General features: G+C 61.2%; 1 protein-coding gene across 1 annotated transcript; it reads right to left on the bottom strand.

Moving 5' to 3' along the window:
* Nucleotides 1-3,914: 3,914 nt before the first annotated feature.
* Nucleotides 3,915-17,449, bottom strand: SCNN1G (sodium channel epithelial 1 subunit gamma). Its single transcript, XM_044452544.1, has 13 exons — nt 17,439-17,449; nt 13,796-14,123; nt 11,612-11,909; nt 10,872-11,065; nt 9,680-9,783; nt 8,797-8,960; nt 7,656-7,754; nt 7,405-7,522; nt 6,948-7,026; nt 6,256-6,313; nt 5,864-5,925; nt 5,647-5,722; nt 3,915-5,425 (listed from the first exon to the last, which is right to left on the bottom strand). Exons 2-13 carry the CDS (start codon nt 14,110-14,112, stop codon nt 5,033-5,035), a joined length of 1,962 nt encoding a protein of 653 aa, XP_044308479.1. The 5' UTR covers nt 14,113-14,123; nt 17,439-17,449; the 3' UTR covers nt 3,915-5,032.
* Between the last annotated feature and the right edge of the window lie 1,113 nt (nt 17,450-18,562).

The raw sequence follows: 18,562 nt of genomic DNA, 5'->3' as shown, positions 1-18,562 counted from the left end.
TTCCTGACAGTCAGGACCCCGAGGGGGTGGAACGGGCTTCCCCGGGAGGTCGTTGAGGCCCCATCGGTGCAGGTGTTCAAGGATAGGCTGGACGTCCACATGGTGGGCATGTCGTGGGCAGAGCCGGCTGGTGCCGGAGGTCATACTAGATGGCCCGGGAGGCCCCTTCTGACTCGCTCTGTTTCTATGTTTGTATGTTTATAAATTAAAAGACGCTTGCTCCTGGGGAATCTAGACAACATACTAAAAAGAAGAGACATCACCCTGCCAACAAAAGTGCATATAGTCAGTTGCAATGTATGGCTGTGAAAGCTTGACCATAAGGAAGGCTGAGCGCAAAAGGATTGAGGCCTCTGAATTGTGGTGCTGGAGGAGACTCCTGCGAGTCCCTTGGGCCACAAGGCGATCAAACCGGTCAGTCCTAGAGGAGATCAACCCTGACTGCTCTTTAGAAGGCCAGATAGTGAAGATGAAACTCAAATACTTTGGCCACCTAATGAGAAGGAAGGACTCCCTGGAGAAGAGCCTGATGCGGGGAATGATGAAAGGGCAAAGGAGAAGGGGGCGGCAGAGGATGAGGTGGCTGGATGGAGTCACGGAAGCCGTTGGCGTGAGCTTGAGTGGACTCCGGGGGATAGTGGAGGACAGGAAGGCCTGGAGGAATGTTGTCCATGGGTTTGTGATGGATCGAACACGACTTCGTGACTAACAGCAACAACAATTTGATTTTAATTGATTGTAAGTTGTCCTGAGATGCCATGCATAAGGGACGGCATATAAAAGTTAAATCAAAATGGAGCCGGAGAGAGCGTGCTGCTCCGGCCTCTTTCATCCGAGCTCTCAGCCAGCCCTGGGGGGCCTCGTTTCCTCGTGGTGTCACCTCCTTGGCCTCACGACTTCTTCCCTTTGGAGTAGCCCGGGCTGCTTCCTGGGTTCTGCTCCTGGGCTGCCGGGCAGATGGAACAGGGCCCTCCCTGCGTCAGAGTGGGGTGATCCCGCCTCCTGTGTCCAGCTCAGTAGTCCAGCCCAGATCCCGCAGTAGCCCCTTGGCTGTGCTTAGCACCCTCAGGACGAAGAAGAGGGGAGCGTTGCTTCTCCAGCTCGGGGGGGGGGGGCTGGGCGTCATCCCCAGAAAGCAGCTGGGTGCCAATGGCAGTTTGACCTAGTTCGTGTAATGGCTTGGGAGGAAGCATCTCCCGGCATTTATGGCAGCAGCATGTCAGCAGCTGGTAAAACTTGCTCGGTACCTTCTTCAGTCTCCCTTACCAGGAAAAACCAGCATGGGTTCCTCCTGGGTCACAGGAGAGTCACAGAGGCATCTGAAGCTTCCCACTGCACCCGCCCGTCCGGCTTGTGAAATCTGCCACAGCTGCGTCATTTGAACCTGCAGGAGGGTCAATGCCTCTTGGCGGGTGCGGTCCCTGCAGCTTGGGAGGAAGGAAGCGGCAGTTCGGGCCTCGCTGAAGAAACCTCAGATCATAAGGCTGTAGAAAACTACCGCCCGGTGTCAAATTTGCCATCCTTGGTCACCTCACAACTCCAGGCAAGGTTGGATGGTACTGAGTATACATTCCAGTCGGGATTCGGACATGATTTTGGGACAGAAGCAGCCTTGATTCACGGCTTGCACTGGGGGATGGGCGGGGAAGCCTTGAAGAGCTCTGAGGCTGCTAGGCCTTTGGGTGGCTTTCAATACCAACGATCATGTCACCTTTCCGGATCCTTTATCTGGGCTGGGCTGAGGGGCATGGTCTTAAATTGGTTCCAGTGCTTTCTGGAGGAGGATTCTCAGAAGGTGATGCTGGGAACATCTGGCCACTGCCCTGGGGCACCACGAGGTCCCATCCGGTCCCCCTTGCATCATGAAATCTGCATGAAACTACTCGAGGTGGTCTCTGAAGGCCTGGGCTAACAAATCGTCAGTCCTCGAGTCCCTTTATTTCCACCTGCACTTCCCAGGGAGGCTGTGGAAGTCCCGAGCTCCATGGATGCCCACGAGGCACTCTGTCTGCCACTGCAGGGAGCCAAGATGGAGGGTCCTCCCCCAGCCCGTTGCTCACGCACTGCGAGCCTTGCCACCTCTTTGGCTGCCCCCGGGGCTGCTCCTGGAATTGGCTGCCCCAGAATTCATTGTTGCCAGACAGTGGGAGCACTCGCCAAGCCCCCCGAGTTATGTGGGGGCCTGTGAAGGCAGACTGTCCACATGCACCCAGCCTGTGCGACGGGGCCTGGCGGAGTGAAGGCCCCACCACCGTGGGTCTCGCCCCTTTTGCCAGCTATCCATCTCACTGTGCCAGAGGGGCTGCTGAAGCAAGGTGCCCGGGAAACAAACACACGCCTGAAGGCGGCCTGCGCCTTGCACACAGGAGGCGGCACTCAGCTCTCCTGTGAAAGCAAACGCTTGCCCAGGCAAAATGGCCCCTTTTGGAGCTCAGGAGAAAGGGGAGGAGAGGAGAGGAGAGGAGCAAGCAGCCTTTCAGCTTTCCAAGAATCACAGGTGCTCCCTTCAGTGCCTGCCAAGCCCTCCTTGGAAGGCGGTCCCATGTCCACCGTGGGACAAGGAGGCAGATCCGGATTGGGCCAGCCCTACAAGGCTGAATTTCCTTTGATTGAGAGACCGAGGGCCCCTTGGTAATATGTTGTGGGCCGACTGGAAGCAAGTGACCTCCTGCGGAACCACCGGTCCCAAAGCTCTGCCCACGGCCGCACCGGTGCCCCCAGGCGGCTCGCAGCTTCTGGGAGCTGTGGGGCTGCACGCGTGGCGGGGACTCTTTCTCTTCCTTTGTGCCACGCGTGGCGTCGAGGCGTTTTCCCTCAGCTGGAGGGTCCGCCTGAGGCAGTGCAGATGTGGCCCGCCCCGCACGCGGGTCTGCACCGACTCCCCCCCTCCAGAAATAGGGCCCCCTTCGGGCCGCCTGCTCATATGCGCCCTGCCCACTCCCTGCTGAGGCCTTTGGTCAGCCACTGCCTTGCCTCCCTCCAGAATGGGGAGGGGGGTCCCAGACGCCACTGCCTTCCGCTGTGCCCTCCCACGGCTTCCCACGGCTTCTTTCGCCTTTCTCTAGAACTGAACATGGACGGAGGGGAGGGCGACCGCACGAGGCCTCCCAGCTGGCAGCAACAGGAGCCCTCCCTGCCCACAAGCACCCAGGAGTTCTTTGCTCAGGGTCGCCCCCCCCCGCCACCCCCCCCCGTGCTGCTGCCCTTCACCACCGGATGGGCTCACGTCCCTCCAGCAGGAGAGCGAGGCCGCAGCCCCAGCAGCACTTGCAAAGGTGCCCGAGTTTTCCACCTTTAATGAGGAACTGCCAAAGCATTGTGTGAAGCAGTTTTTCTTGCTGTGATTGTGCACCTGTGGCAACTGCAGGCTGGGCACCTGCCGGGCGAAGGCCCGGTCCAGCAGTCCACGGCAGCCAGGCCCAGCTGGAGACTGCCTAGAAGGGCCCACGTGCCCTTTTCCACGGTGATGCCCCGCCCCGAAAGCACCCACTCCCACTCAGAGCCCATTTTGGGGGGACCCAGAGCTTGGACAGCCATCAAAATCCCCCTCTCCTTGACAAGAGCTGGGAGGAGGTACATCCGTGCACATTCCTGAGCGTCTAGAAGCTTGGGACAAAGATTAGGACATGGGAAGGGGCTTGGGAAAGGGAAAAGTGGGAAAGTCTCCGGTGGCACCAGGGATTTGAATCCTCCCCCACCCACGCTTTTTCCAGCTAAACACCCTTGGCACCATCGGTTCCTCCTGAGGACGTGCCTTCTGACGGCTGGCAAGAAAATCCAAAGGGGGAAACAGCTCGGGGGCCCTTCTGAGTGATGCCCGGGGCCGCTGCCCCTTCCACCTGCAAAGCCCTTCAGCTGCGCAACTGTGGCTACTACTCTTTCAAAAAGATACATTTTGGCAAACATTTTGCTCATTTTTAAAAAGGCCAAACAACCATCAACAGTGGTCCATTTCAATCATAAGTACAGTGTACATGGCAACATTCAGTCGATAGGAAGACATCTTGGCTGCTTTACTGGGAAATCTGGGCGATGCCGAGGCATTAGGTGCTCAGACGGACCGCCTTCCCGTTGGAGTTGGCCCTGCGGATACGGACGGCCCAGGGCCAACTCCAGCCTGCCCGGTTCCTAATTGGGCAGTGCCCTGTCCCAGTGGCCACAGCCCTTCCTCTAAGCACCGGCTGGCTCCCCAGTTTGCGGGCAGGCCCTTACCCATCCGGAAAGGCTGAAAAGCCTCTCGGAGGCTCCGCTGCTGGCGGAAGGAGCGCGAGTGGAGGTGTGCCGGCTTGCTTTTTCAGGCCTGCCCTTTGGCATCCCCCCCCCCCCGGGTCCCCCAGGGTTTCTCTGTGACAGGCTGGCCTTTGGGATGGAGCGGTCCAGCCCCCTGCACTCTGTTGCTCTTTCCTGCTTTCCAGGGAAGGCAACCAGCCCTGATGAGCAGGGGGAGGGGGCCCTGCACCCCCCACTCGCCCTGGCAGCCTGCCTTCCCGCTAGGGAGCCCCGAGCCCGTGTGGGCCTGGCCGGCCAGCCGGCCGACGGGCGCTGTGGGAAAACGTGCAGCCCCAGAGCCTCGGCCCACGATGACGGCCCTCTGCCCCAGAGCCCTCCAGGTGCTTAGGGGTCATCACATGTGCCAAGCCCTCGCTCTTTCTTGCTGGCCACTGAGGGGCCCCGCCCCTCCCTGGGCCCGCAGCTCCCCTCAAGGGCGGCCCTAGCAGGGACGCGGCTGGGAGGTGCGCTCCCTCGACTCTGGGGGGCCACTGCCGGTCTGGTGCGTGGGGCTGTGGCTCGGATCCGGCAGGTGAAAGTTGCCAGCAGCCGCTGGTGCTGCAGCCGAGAGCCACCTCGAGGGCTCCGCACGGCTGCAGGACTGGGCCGGGGCTCCCCCACCGTTCCCCTCCGGCGACCCCCAGTGCTGCGTGGGGCTCCTCCGACAGAGGCTCCCCTGGGGCAGTGGCCTGCCGCTGGACCGGTCCTCTCCCTGGGAGTGCTTGGACCCCTCCCCATGTGGGCAGAGGGGCTCTCCTGGGCCTCACTGGCCCGAGGGCTGCCCTGCAAAGGGGCCGGCAAGCCGCAGGGTGTTGTAGTTGGGGGGCGGAGTCCGGGGGGCCATGCCATGCGGGGGCAGTGGCAGCCGCATGGCCGTGTTGAAGGTGGGCAGGTCGTCGCTGTCGTCCTCCCGGGTGCAGGCGGGGTTGTCGTGGCCCTGCCCCGCTGGCGGGTCGCCCTGGGGGGGCCGAGCCGTTCCCTCGCACCGCCCCCTCTCCGGGCCCCGCCACCACTTCTTCGCCTTCTGCCACTGGCGGCGCAGGACAATCCAGATGGTGTCAATGAAGAAGACCTCCACGATCTCGATGACGCAGACCACAGAGCAGCTCATCCACAGCCCCAGCTGGCCCCCAAAGTTGGACAGGAGCAGCACCACCTGGGGCGGGGCAGAGGCAGCATCTCAGGTGCAGCACGGGGGGCCTGGTGGGGTGGGAGGCTGCAGGCCGGCCCCTGGCCCTGGGGTGCTCCGTGGGCAGTGGAAGCCACGCCACAGCCCCTGCCAGGACACCGGAGCGCCCCATCCTGCACAGGGCTGGGGATGGGGCTGGGAGTTGGGGGGTGAGGCAGCCCCCAGAGCTCAGCCAACACACGACTCACGTTGTTCGTGGGGTTCTCTGTGATGAACCGCTCGTTCAGGTCTTTGTAGAACACCGTGAGGCTCGCCAGGTCTGTCCTGGGCAGGAAAAACAGGGTTAGGGAGGCAAGCTGCCGGGCGCCAGAGCCAGAAAGCTGCCCGGGAAAGCTGCTGGCCGCTCTGCTGTGGAAGCAGCCTCCCCTCCCCAGTTTCTCGGCTCGGAGAGAGGAGGAAACGTACTTGTTCAGTGCCTTGCTGCTGTTCTTGCCTTTGTCCCAAGCAAGAACCCGGAGCATCCATTCCTGGAAGGAAAAGCCGCTGCTTTACTGGAAGGCACACCCCTTTGCCTTGGGCCGGCCCCGTTCTCCTGCTCCCTGACTGCTAGGCTCCAGCGCTCCCTTCCTCCTGCCCCAGCCACTGAGCGCCTCCCCATGAAGCCCCTCGCAGTGTGCTCCTTCGAAGGAGGGTGGGCATCTCCCGGGCTGGACAGAGCCGCATTCTGGTCCTCTGTGGGGAACCTGGTGGGCCTCCTGCCTGCTTCTGTGTGTGGAAAACAGGCCTGGTGGCGTCAGGGAGGCTGCACCTCCCCTCAGCCAGCAGCGGAGCCGACGGGGCGGCGAGGGGGCACTCACCTCAGACGCCGTGGAGGGCCACTGGGCGAGGCTTGTGGTGAGCGTCCATTCTTTCAGGCTGAGGGAACAGCAGGCTGTCAGCAACTGAGGCGCGAGGCAGTCCCACCGGGCAGAGGAAGGGCCGCTGTGCCTCGAGAGCCCAGACCCAGCACACCTCTCCTCCCGCAGCCTGACAGCCCATCATGTCAGACCCCCTTGCACAACTTCCGGCCCTTCTCTTCATGAGGAAGGCAGAAGAGGCAGGCCCAATGGCTGACTCTCAGCACCCCAAAAAGTGCTGCTCAAATGGCACGTGCCTGGCAGAGGCGAGGCTCAGCGGCATCTGCGCTCATTGGACTGAGCCACCCCCCGCCCCCCGCTTGCTGCAAAGAGGGCTGCTCAGAAGCCAGTCAGGTTTTGTAGGATGCTGGATGGAGACCCCTGGGTCAGCGACTACCTTTGTGCTCTGGCCAGGCAGCGGCTACCTGCCCAGCGCCTACGGGGCAGGCTGCGTACTAAGCCCCACGGTAGGGGGGCAGCAGCAGAGCTGGGCTGTGCACAGAGGTTTTCTCCTGGACACGGCCACTTCCCCAGCAGAAATGTTGCTGAGGGCACCTGAAGGAGGTGGGCCCAGTGCCTGGCGAGAAGGGACAGAAGGTACCTGCAGCCCCACAGTCCCCCGGCCAGCCCGCCAAGCCCTCAGGACACCATACCTGCAGGCTTCTTTACAGATCTGCTGGCAGCCCAGCTGCTCCTTCACGAACCGCTCGTGCAGCTTGTAGTAGCAGTACACTGCGGGGGGGGGGGGTGCAGAATTGCTGGATGAGGGCTGGCAGGGGCCCCGTCCCCCGGCCTCACCCCCACCAGGGGCCGCCCTGCGTGAGCTCCGTGGCTGCAGAGTCATGCCGCCTTCCGGGGACTGAGGGGGAAAGGAGGAACCTCGTGGGGCACTGAGGCTAGGGGAGGCCGCTGGGTGAAGCGCCCCGGAGCGCCCGCAAGGCCCGAGGCCAGTGAGCGACCAGCTGCCATGCCCTCCGCCCCTCTCCAGGGGGGGAATCACGGGCGGCAGGCCCCCCCAGGAGAGGGAGCTCGTCCGGGACCCACGATGGGAATTGGTCTGGGAGGCGTGGCTCCCGGGGCGGAAGAGGGCTGTGCCAGGGAAAGACTCACTCCAGTTCGGGAACTTCTTGTAGTTGCAGAACTCCGCTCCGGCGGGCAGCGGCTGGGCGTACTGAGCACAGCCGCAGGTCTCCACCATGAACTTCTGGAAGCAGGAGTGCAGGCAGATCTGCCAGAGGGAGACCGAGCAGGGTGAGGCCGAGCGGCCACCGGGGAGCAAGCCTGGGGGCTTGTCCCGTATGCCAGAGCCCCAGCAAAAAGGCTGGCGGCTCAGAGAGGGGGGCAGCCCGTCCCGCAGTCACCTGCAGAGAGTAGCTCCTGTTGTAGAGGTTCTCCACCGACACATCTGACCCGTCCTCTGTGCAGTTGCTGTATGGCTTGCTGAGCCGGTGGGACTTTGTCTGCAGGACAGAAAAGACCCGTTTGCCTGAGGCTGCCGAGGAGGGGCTGGGTGGCCTGGTCCCCCTGGCAGCCCCAGGCAAACTGCCCCGCTGCTCTATGGGTCAAGTCTGAAAACAGAGGGATTGTGGGGGGGCGGCGGGTCCAGGCTGCCAGCAGGCAGCTCGTCATGCCTCATGGGGAAACCTGTCCCCTTTCAGCCATCGCTTTGCGCATGTGCCCCGTGCAGTGCCTGTTCCCCACCCGCCTCCGAGAGTACACAGAAGACCCGTTTGCCTGAGGCTGCCGAGGAGGGGCTGGGTGGCCTGGTCCCCCTGGCAGCCCCAGGCAAACTGCCCCGCTGCTCTATGGGTCAAGTCTGAAAACAGAGGGATTGTGGGGGGGCGGCGGGTCCAGGCTGCCAGCAGGCAGCTCGTCATGCCTCATGGGGAAACCTGTCCCCTTTCAGCCATCGCTTTGCGCATGTGCCCCGTGCAGTGCCTGTTCCCCACCCGCCTCCGAGAGTACACAGAAGAGGAGGGACTTCCTTCTGAGTCCGGGCACTGGGCCCAGACCAACCCAGTTAGAGGTCACCTGCCCCTCCTTGCTTAGAGGAGCATCCTGTGGACCGTGGTTCTTCTGCAGCAGAAAGAGAGGAGAGGCTCTCCCATGCGGCCTTGGGCAGGCCTGCAGCTCCCTGGCCAAGTGGAAAGAGGAGCCCTGTGCCTGCAGTTGGAACAATGGAATTTGGCCCAAACTGGCACCTCTTGCCCAGAGCCCGGAGGTGGCGGAGGAAGAGCGGATCCTGCACTCGCCAAGGAAGGGGCCTCGGGGCTCTGCATGGCGCACCCCCCCCGGGACCCCCATGGGCCAGGCAGGTGCGTTGTGTCTGCAGGGACCAGCAGGCACCAAAAGGGCAAGATTTCTCTAAATTGTGCCCCGGCACCTGCTGGAGCGGTGCGTGGTGGGTGCACGCACAGCCTGGGCCCCCGGCCAGGGGGCTGGAGTCCTGGGGTGGCAGAGGGGGAGGCCAGGGCAGTGTGGGTGCACCAGCTGCCCACTCACGAAGTGCATCCCGATCGAGGTGGCGGTGGCGGTCTCGATCTCGGTGCCGATGTCTTCGATGAATGGGTATTCATCCTGGTCGTGGACCACAATCTTGGCCCCTGTGGAGGTCACCAGGAAGGGGTTGTAGTCAGCCTCTTCTATGTACAGGATCACCTGCAGACCTGGGCAGAGGAGGGACATGGCACTGGAGCTGTCCGGCAGAAAAGGAGGGAGCCAAGGATGGGCGGGAGCCCCTGGCAGTTTGCTGCAGCTGCACCAGTTGGGGACTGGAAAGTCTGCAGCGTCCTACAAATCGCTCCAAGTACGGACCTTTGTGAAGTACCATCCACTCGCTCACCACTGCTGGTTGGCGCCAGGCGGCTGCCATTCCTTGCTTGAGCGAAGGCCCATCAGCTTTAATTTCTGACCAGGGAAATGCATCTTCCCCATGTCTTCTCACATTCAGCCCCACTTCTCCACATGACTCCTATTGCTGTGGAGTAACCTGTTCTGCTTCTCCTTCCACAGGGTGGGGACTGACCCAGATCCTGTGGCCTTCACTTCTGCAAAGCGGGTCCTCCCACACCACCTCTTTGGCTGGACACTCCCTGGCAGGCCCAGAGGCACCACAGATGCCATGCAGTGTCGTGATCCAGCCAGGCGATTAAGTTGCTTCCTTTCCTCTGGCTTCGTGTGCAGCATGGCTGCAAGGGTTCCTCGGGCAGAAGCCTTTTGCACACTTCAGATGACTGGCTCTTCCGAAGTGTTAGGCTAGACAGACAACGAGGGAGCAAGCATGCAAAGCTAGGAAATGCCCACGGCACACGTGGCAAGCCATGGCCTCCGGCAGCCGCCCGCCGATCTGCGTTTCTCTGCACGTCCATCTGCAGGGCCTCCTTACCGTTTTCACTGCCTCCCATGGATGTGCTCAGGATCTCCCCATTCTGGCCACTGTTGAAGGTGTAGCAGTTCCCATGCATCGGATGATGGAAGGAAGTGAAATTCCTGACACGGGCCAAACACAGTCAAGTTATTATTTATACTTTAAAAAAATCTTCAACTATTATAAAGTATACAAAACCTCAAAATAATCAAATTAATCAAAGTCCATTAAAAATAAGCTCTGTGTGCATGGAGGGAGTTTGGGTCACACAGATTATTTCCTCAGGTTCCCAGCAGGTGAGAGCCTTCATTCCCAAGTCATTGAGGCAATGTGCAAGTGCTCCAAAATGCAGCAGGTGCTGGCAGAAAAGCACCTTTCCACACCTGGCTTCCCTCTCCTAAAAGCAGGCCGGCTGCTCCCAAAGACAGGGAGGCAGCTGAGCATTTGACCAGATTTCTCAATGCCAACAAAGCATCAAGACTTCTGAGGCATCTATGCACAGCTTTAAAGTCAGGACATGTCACTGGCTGACTGAGATGTCTTTCGACTGCCTCACCATTATCCCAACACAGAAAACAACTGGCGCTCTCAGCACCATGGAGTGACATGCAAAGCTGCTTTGGGGCAGCAAATTCCAGAAGGGTGAAGGTGCTTCTTTCTTGCTCAAAAAGCCTTGGCCCCAGCCTGGTACTCGAATGCAGCAGCCAATCCACAGCAGGCAGCAATCGGGAGAGGTCGCCGTTCGCTCGAAGCTCGCCTGCTGGGAGGGGCAATAACCACTGCACCAGGAGGACTGCCCTCTGGGCATGCACCGCACGGACTGCGCACCTTCCAGACACAAATTACCAACGCGTGCAACGTGGTTGTCGAAAACAAACCGAAGTCAAAGGAACGGCCAAGCTGAAGTTCTCCAGTGCTAAGACTGACTCCATATCCAGCGCCTGCCAACCTGTACACAGTTGGCTTGGACCGACTCTCTCACCCGGCTGGCCCTGGCCGGTGAATGCTCTTGCATTCTCCATGGAATGCACCTGCTCAGCTGGCCTGAGCTGCAGGCCCCTGGCAGTCCTACCTGGCCGGCGAGGAGCCCAGGCTGGGCCAAGAAATTGGCCTCAGCCGTATCAGGTCAGGTGGGCTCCCCGCCCTCTTTCTCTGCCCCAACCCAACCCTGTCTGAGCAGGTTGGAAGCCCCGGGACGGCGCCGACTGACCTGGAGTCACAGGAGATGCCATCAAAGGAGCAGCTCAGCAAGAGCTCATCAGCAGAGTAGCTCATCTTCACTTTCTCCTCTGCGTCAATCTGCGCCATGATGTTCATGTAGTGCAGCTTGTACCACTCCTGGATGGCGTTGACACCTGAGCTGAACGTGTAGAGCGCGCAGTCGCTTTTGTTGCTGGAGTCACACTGGAAGGAGGAGATGGAGAGAAGAGCCGCGGGCCGGCTGTGGGGAGGGCCGGAGGCTGTGCAGCTGCCCAGAAGAGCAAAGGCCCCAGGAGGATCTGCACAGTGTGGCTACCAAGCAGGGTGGAAACGGGCAGGGGGGGCATCCTGGCCACTAAGGCATTCTGGGAAGGGATTGCCTGTTCTCCGTCCTCGTGGAGCAGCCCACTGTGACCAACAGCCAGCCTCACCTGGCAGGGGATTCCCTGCAGGGGCAGCCACCATAGAAAAGCCTCCCATGAGAGGCTGTGCCACAGAAAGCAGTGGGACATCAGCAGAGGTCCGGGTACAAGCCAAGGCACGGGGTAGAGTGCAGCAGGGATGCTGGCAGCACTGAGGTCTGCCCCGACTCATCCCAGCCTCTGCAGAAGACCTCCCACCCCCGCAAAGCCCCCATCCTCTGGAGTGTCTCAAGAGCCGAAGGAAGGGGGTGGGAATTAGGGCCGCAGTGGTGGCACACCATGAGGGCATCCAGCTGGTTCCCCAAGACCCTGCAGAGGAAAGCCTTACCAACTGGAAAGCCACAATGTCCTGGGGGTTCTTGATGGTCACCATGCTTGAGCCTCCCGGGATGATACTGGCCTCAATCCGCCGCTTGTGGCCTGCAGAGTTGCTGGCTGCAGATGTGGGCTGGAGTCGATCTGCCTTCACCAGGGGAAAGCGTGGGAGGAATTTGCTCTTTTTGGCTTTCTTACTGTCTGTGTCTCGGCGTTCCCTGGGCTTGCTTCCTGTGAAGTTGTACAAGGATTCCAGCGCGTTCAGGGTATCCTTGTCCAGTTCTGCCAGGTGTCCCTTGATGGCACTGTACCTGCCAGAGAAGAGAAGGTCTCTGTGACAGGGAAGAGCAGTTCAGAAGCGGGGAGGCTGGACTTCCTGTGTTTTGGTGCAAAAATCACCCAGCCAGCACCTGGGGCATCTGCTCCATCCTGTCCTGCTCTGGGCTTGAAGCCACCTTTGAAAGCATTCGCACTTGGTATAATGCACCGTTCCTAAGTGATCTGAGGTTCTGCCCACCCTCCCACCAGTGACCAGGTGCAAAAGGCAGAATGCTGGGATGTGACTCCCGCTTGTGCTCAGCCTTTCCCAAGAGCGCGTGTCTCCAGAGGACCGCAAAGGCGACAAGAGTGGCTCAGTCTGCGTCAGCGTCAGCACAGCCCCTACTCACTTGCAGCCGCTGTGTTCCCCATCCAGCTTCCCACTCCTTTTCCCAGCCAGACCAGCCTTGCACCCTCCTGGATCAGCCGTAGAAGAGGCTCCCTTTATGCTCCCTCAGCACAGGGAGCTGCACAAGCCTGGCAGTGCAATGGGCCATGGAGGCCACTCAGCCCGGCTCTGCTCAGCGCGAGGCTCCAGCTTACAGGTCACAGCTTACAGCAGCTCCCCCAGATGCCTCGGCAGCTCTGCGGGGACCCTTCGGCGACAGAAAGGCCATCGCCTTCAAGGGAGTTGGTTCCAATCCCTCGCTACTTACAGGGAGCTGAGCCATGGAGCTGATTGCTGGGAGGCTCGGGACAGGATGGCTTCCCAGGCGAGTAGGTAGGGACTGGCAACCGCCACCGTGGATGGCTTTGGAAGGGGACCAGCCAGACTCCTGGCCCAGGCAGCCCCAGTGACTACGCACTGACTCCGGCCTCAGCACGTCTGTGTGCGCCAAGGGCGGGAGGAGCCGCTGGGCTCTGGGCCCACTTGTGGGGTGCCAACTGGGGCAGCTGGCAGGACTGGAGGAACCTGATCCAATCAGGCAGGGCTCCTCTTGGCTTCTGATATGGTACATGCTGTATCTGGTATTTTGCTGGCACAGGTGCTGGTGCAGGTACAGGGGCTTGCCCCAGGAAGCTTGCTCCTGCTCCAGAGAACTTGGTCTCATTAATATGCAGACTTGGTTTGCATCCCAAGCATGTCGTGAGTGGAGTCAGCTGGAGCCGGGGCTCAGACTAGATGGCCGAAGAGGTCCCTTCTGACTCACTCTGTTTCTCTGCTTCCTCAGAGTTGTGGGTGCAGCTACTGGCATAATATGCAATGCAATAAACATGAACAAAACATGTAAGATCGTGCTCAGTAAAACAAGGAAAGCCCAGACAGCTTCGCAGCAAAACGCAAAGCACACTCTTAATCCTGACAACTGTTCAGGGTTACTTTAAATATTTCTGAGACATATTACTACACCTTGCTTCATTGCTACTCTGTTTCCTGCAAATGCCCTTGGAGGAGCTTGCAGAGCACAGGAACCAGCACCATAGACACAACATTGCCTTGCTAGGATTAAGAGAATCTCAAAACAAACCCAAGAATGCTATACCCAAAAGTATCAGTCCAGGGTAAAGCCACGCATCTGCGGAGAGTTTTCAGACAAAGGAGAAAGGAGAGCTGCCGTGCAGAGAGGGGAGCATGCAAGAGGCCAGACGGCCCTTGCTCGACAGGGGCTTCCAGAGCCGAACTGCCACTGATTATGGCTCAGCTGCGTGTCCTCCAGCCGAGTTACAGCACTGGGTGCCGGCAGGGTAGTTCTCGTTCGCGGACTGCCTCCGCCGCTCAGAAACGCAGCTCCACCGCAAGTGCTCTTCCTGCTCGGTGGAAAGTGCTGCCCCCACCCCCGCAGCCCACCCTCCCAACTGGGGCCCGCCTTGTCCCTTCCAGCTGATCTCAGGGCTTGCTTGCCCCAGCCGTGCCGCGGGACGATGGGCCCGCACTTACTTGTATGGGTTGATGTTGCAGATCGTGACGGCCGGGAAAGGGAGCTTGTGGAACTGCACTGTGACCGAGACGGAGGCCACGTAGTAGTTCATGACCAGCTGGGCGCAGTACCACAGGATCAGCCCCACAGCGGTCAGAGTGAGCAAGATCCAGAGGGACCGGCGCAGGCGCCCCCTGGACACCACGATCCGCCGGCAGCCGTGCGTGTTGGTGTTCATGCAGTACCAGTGCATCAGCTCCCGCAGCGTGGGCGCCTGCGGGCCGGTCACGGGCAGCGTCTTCTTGATCTTGGCCTTGATCTTCTTGGCAGGAGCCATCCCAACAGGGCCTTCAGAAAGGAGTGATGGGAGAGGGAGGGGAGGGGAGGGGAGGGGAGGGAGTTGAAGCACAGTGCCGCTGCCCAGCCAGCTGCAACCGTTCCAACCACTGCAGCTTCCAGGTGAATCACAGGCCGTGGCTGGGGCATTGTCTGTCTGCCAAGGCTGTCCTGTTCCAGCATGCCCCCCCCCCCGGTTCTGGCATGTGGAGGGTTCCTCCTTAGACTGGCTTCAGCGTTCAAAAGGAGGCAAGTCCCCTTTGAGAGTCTGGACGCGCTGACCAGGCAACCTCACCGTGAGGGTGCCACAGGCTCCAGGAGCCCAGCGGCAGCGGCAGCCCCCCAGCTGGCTGCCTCAGCCCCCTTCCATGTCCGGTGCAGCCAGATGCAGCCTCCACCCCAAACAGCAGGTGCCCATTCCCCCCACCCCCAAGTCACTGATGCAGAGGAGGTGGGGGGGGGGGAGGATCGCTGCTGCTGAACAGGGTCTCCTAGACGCAGCCCAGCTTGGCACTCCTATGGCCTTTGGCTACCCAAGGTGAAGCCGCAAGTGGCATTCCCCTCAGACCACACACTGCCAGGCAAGCCCTTCGCACGGCGGGAACCAAGAACCCCACAGTCGCTTCTCTCGCCTCTGGGAAAGAATGTGAACGGGCTAACAATCCAGTGCCTTTCCAGGATCCCTAAAATTAGCTGCCCACGGAGCAGAATACTCGGCCCAGCAGAGGTTTGCTCAGTTCTGCCCCGCAGCTCTGGATGGCGCACCCTCCTCGAAGCACACTCCGGGCTGCGGCCAAATCGCGGGGGGGGGGGGGCGCCCTGGTCCCAACGCGGGCAATAACAGCCCAAGGGGGATCCAGTGTGGGACACCGACACTCCGCGGAGGTCCGAGGAATTCCAAGACTTGCATGTTCCGAGGAGGAGGAGGAGGAGGAGGAGGAGGAGGATCCGGTTCAATCGAGATCCGCCCCTCGCTGCAGCTCGCACCCGCCCTCCCCGAGAAGGCGTTCAGCCGCCGCGCTGGGATGCGCGGGGCACGGGAAGCCTCCCCGGTGCCTGCTGGGCCTGGAGCGTCCCGGGCGAGCCTGAGGGAAGCGCCGCCCTGGCCCGCGGACTCCCCGCGCCCTCTCTCCGGGGGCGAAGCGCCCCCCCCCCGCGGCACTCCTCCCCGCCGTCCCAGCGCCGCCGCGAGAAGCCTGTCCGGCCCGCCTCGCTGCCGAAGCCTCTCGCGGCGCGCGGCGCATCTCTCACGAAGCCGCCCGCCCGCCCGGCAGCGCCCCGCAGCGCCCCGCGCCGTCGGCGGCAGCGTCGCTAAGCCGCCGGCCCGGCCCTCGGGGGCAGGCGCGGCCGGGAAGAGGGAGCACGGCGGCGGGGGCGCGTCTCCGGCGGTGCGCTGCGCTGCGCTGCGGTGCGCGCCGTCGAGCGGGAAGGCTGCCAGGTGAGGTTCCGCACGAGGCCGGCCGGGGAAGCCCCTGCGACCCGCGAAGGCCCCTGGGACGAGCTTGCTCGGCGCTCGCCCGGGCCGGGTCGGGCCGGGCCGACCCCCGACGCGCTCCCGCGCACCAGCTCACTTCTCGCCAGCGCCGTCCCGTCCCAGGGCTTTTCCTGCAGAGCGCGGCCGAGCCCGCCCGGGCGCTCCGCGGCGCCCCCGAGCCTCCCCGCGCTGGCCATGCCGCTCCCCGCTGGCCCGACCGCAGCCGCGCGGTGAGAGGCACTGGCGGCGCTCGGCCGCGGCGCGCCGTATCCCGGCGCCCGAGCGCGGGGCCGCCTCCGCCGCCACGCCTCCGCCGAGATCGGGTTGCCGCAGTCGGCCGCTGGCGATCTTGCGGCGCCCTCCGCTGGCCGTGGCGGAGGCGCGCGCGGTCGTGGGACGGTTTCGCGGGGAAGGAGCAAGCCGGACGGCTGCTGCAGGGCAGGGGGCGAACCCGGAGGGGCCCCAAGGAGGGCTTGCAGTGGCCCAGGGAAGCTGGCCTGCCGTGGGCCAAAGGTGCCCGCGGTGGGGGGCACCACACCACAAAAGGGAGACCACCCTCTAGGAAGGCCCCCAGCCTGTGGAAAGCCCGGAGTGGCTCCTGGATCAAATCGGTCCAGAACGCCTCTCGGAAGCAAAAATGACCAAATGGAAGCCGCCTGCGCTTGGGCACTTCACAGGCAGGCAAGCCTGATCGGAGGAGATAATATGCAGGAAAGTCAAAGTTGGAACGAGGGGAAGAGCAGCTATGAGGGAGACCGACTCCACAAGGGACGCCACAGCGCTGAGGCGACAAGAGCTGAGCAGGGCCTGAAGGACAGCACAGGTCACAGGGCACTCATGCACAGGTGGGGGGCACCTGACTCGCCTCTCAGGAAGCTTGTGCTTGGATCTAGGAGGCCAAGTGTCCCGAAAACTGCCGCTGCTCAGCCAGAAAAAGTGAACATACAGCCCAAGCTGCCAGGGCTCCCTCGGCCACGCAGGGACCACTCCCTCAACCTTGTTGTGGAGAGTTAGAACAGCCAGGGCTCACTTTGATATATTTTGCAGAAAGGAATGATTTGGCTGCAGCAAGACTCCGAGATCTCTTCTTATCCCGATAGCTAAAACAAGTGTTAGTTGGTAAAATAGCTCAAGCTGGCTGCTCCAGTAGCAGTCCTCCTTTTGGAAGCAAGCCCAGCAAGTGAGGAATGCCTTCGGCAGAATCCATGCCTAACACTGTTATCATTGGTGAAGCACCAGTGAAACGCCCCCTTCCTTCCGTCTGGCTGTACTAATCAAGTACTCTTTAGCTGGGGCTTGTAAAAAACGGAATGAGGACAGGCCCCGTCCTGGACCTGCCAGTGGGACTGGGAACAAGACAACCTGGACATGTCAGTGTCAGACTGAACATCTTGGGGGAGCACAGGTAACTTGCCAATCTGCCCAGAAGCGTTGCCGGGCTGTCCCCTCAGCCCAGGCACTCACACATTAGATCTCTCAGAGGGTGCGTCCTGCTGAGAAATATGGCAGAACAATACCCTGTGGGATGCTGACATCGCTGTGTCAAGAACCTGATCCTGACCTTGAAGTTTATTTGAAATCTCTTGCTTCGAGCTGTGAATTCATTCTAGGTGCATTAGGTAGCATTGCGTCCTGGTGGAGGACCAGGGGATAGGTGAAGACATAGCAGGACCTGATCCGTGGACTTTCAAAAACCCGATTTTCTTTCTTTTTAATCAGTGGTGAACAAAATGTTCCAAAAGGGTGTAATGATGTGAAGGTGCTTTTTTGTGGTTCCTTTCCAAGCAGCTGGCTGTGCTTCAGCAGATTTCAGTGCATCTCACAGACCGTGTTAGAAAACCCTTAGAAGCTACCTGCACAGCGTGGAGGAAATGAGACTACACCTTTAAGGCCAGGCCTGAGTTCCCCCCGGAGGTGCCCATCCCTGGGTTTCGGATGGAGGAGGCCCTGTGGTCCTGAAAGACAAGAACTGTGCCAGCGCCCACTTACATTCCTGTGAAATGTGGGAAAAACGGAAGTGGCTTTTTCTTCTGGGCTCCACTTCACCTACTTTGTGCGCCAAGACCTTTTTCTGCAGAATGAAGCTTTCCCCACCTAATGCCCCTGGAGTGCGTGATGGGCTTTGCGGACACCCGGACCGAGTCTCACTTTGGGGGACAACACAGTGACGGTGTAAGGACTGCTGATGCAGGTGCCTGAGATGTTCCCTTCCGTTCAGCTACTCTCTAAGGGTCCTCCTCCTCCTCTTCCTCCTCCTCACTTTCAGGAACACTTGCACCAACTTAAAGGCTGGACAGTGAATGGAGGGGACACTTGCCCAGGTGCAAGGACTGTTCCAAACAGTTGCTACAAAGGGTGGGGGCACCAGTAACGCCCATTTCTGGACTTACTGGAGTCTCAGTGAAATGTTGAAAGGGGAAAGGGCACCGACAGGCGTCGGTTCAAGGCTTCCCCAGGACAGGACGACTTCGCCACGGGGGAGTGCGTTCTTCCCACGCTTTGGGGCTCCCTGCAGCGCTGTCACCTCTTTGTGCTCCCGACTTCCGCATGAGAGGCTTGCTCGGTTCCCTCCTTCCTGCCAGAAGCGGACCAGCCAGTACGTGCTCCCATCCGGCCAGTGCGTCTGTGCACGGCCTGTGCCGCCGGGGGCCCCTGCAGACGCCTGGAATGCACCAGGCGCCAGAGAAGGCAGGGCGGAGGTGCGCGACAGCGGGACCTGCGAGCCGGCACATTTAGCGGGGGCTGGCGGGAAGGCGCAAAGAGATAGCAGCGCCCCATCGGGTGGCCTACGGAGGCTTTGCACAAATAAGTCTCAGACGCGGGGAAAGAGCCCGCCCCATGGAAAGGGATCGTGGCCGGGGCGGGGGGTGCGGCACGGACCCCGGGAAGGCGCAGGGCCCCGCAACCGGCGGAGGCTGCGCCGCCACCCGCCAAGCGAGGGCCGGCCAGCGCCACGCTCCTTCCCCCTGTTCCTTCG

The sequence above is a fragment of the Varanus komodoensis genome, unplaced genomic scaffold (assembly GCF_004798865.1).
Source record: "Varanus komodoensis strain SLA01 unplaced genomic scaffold, ASM479886v1 scaffold73, whole genome shotgun sequence".
NCBI lineage: Eukaryota > Metazoa > Chordata > Lepidosauria > Squamata > Varanidae > Varanus > Varanus komodoensis.
The sequence above is the reverse complement of the archived record's forward strand: the minus strand, read 5'-3'. Positions and strand labels throughout refer to the sequence as shown.

Excerpts from the sequence above, each read along its gene's own strand:
- SCNN1G (XM_044452544.1), bottom strand. The coding sequence starts at position 14,112 with ATGGCTCCTGCCAAGAAGATCAAGGCCAAGATCAAGAAGACGCTGCCC. Across the intron at positions 7,027-7,404 it reads CAAGAAGTTCCCGAACTGGA|TGTACTGCTACTACAAGCTG; the intron begins GTGAGTCTTTCC and ends CCCCCCCCGCAG. Across the intron at positions 5,926-6,255 it reads GGCCCTCCACGGCGTCTGAG|GAATGGATGCTCCGGGTTCT; the intron begins GTGAGTGCCCCC and ends TTTTCCTTCCAG.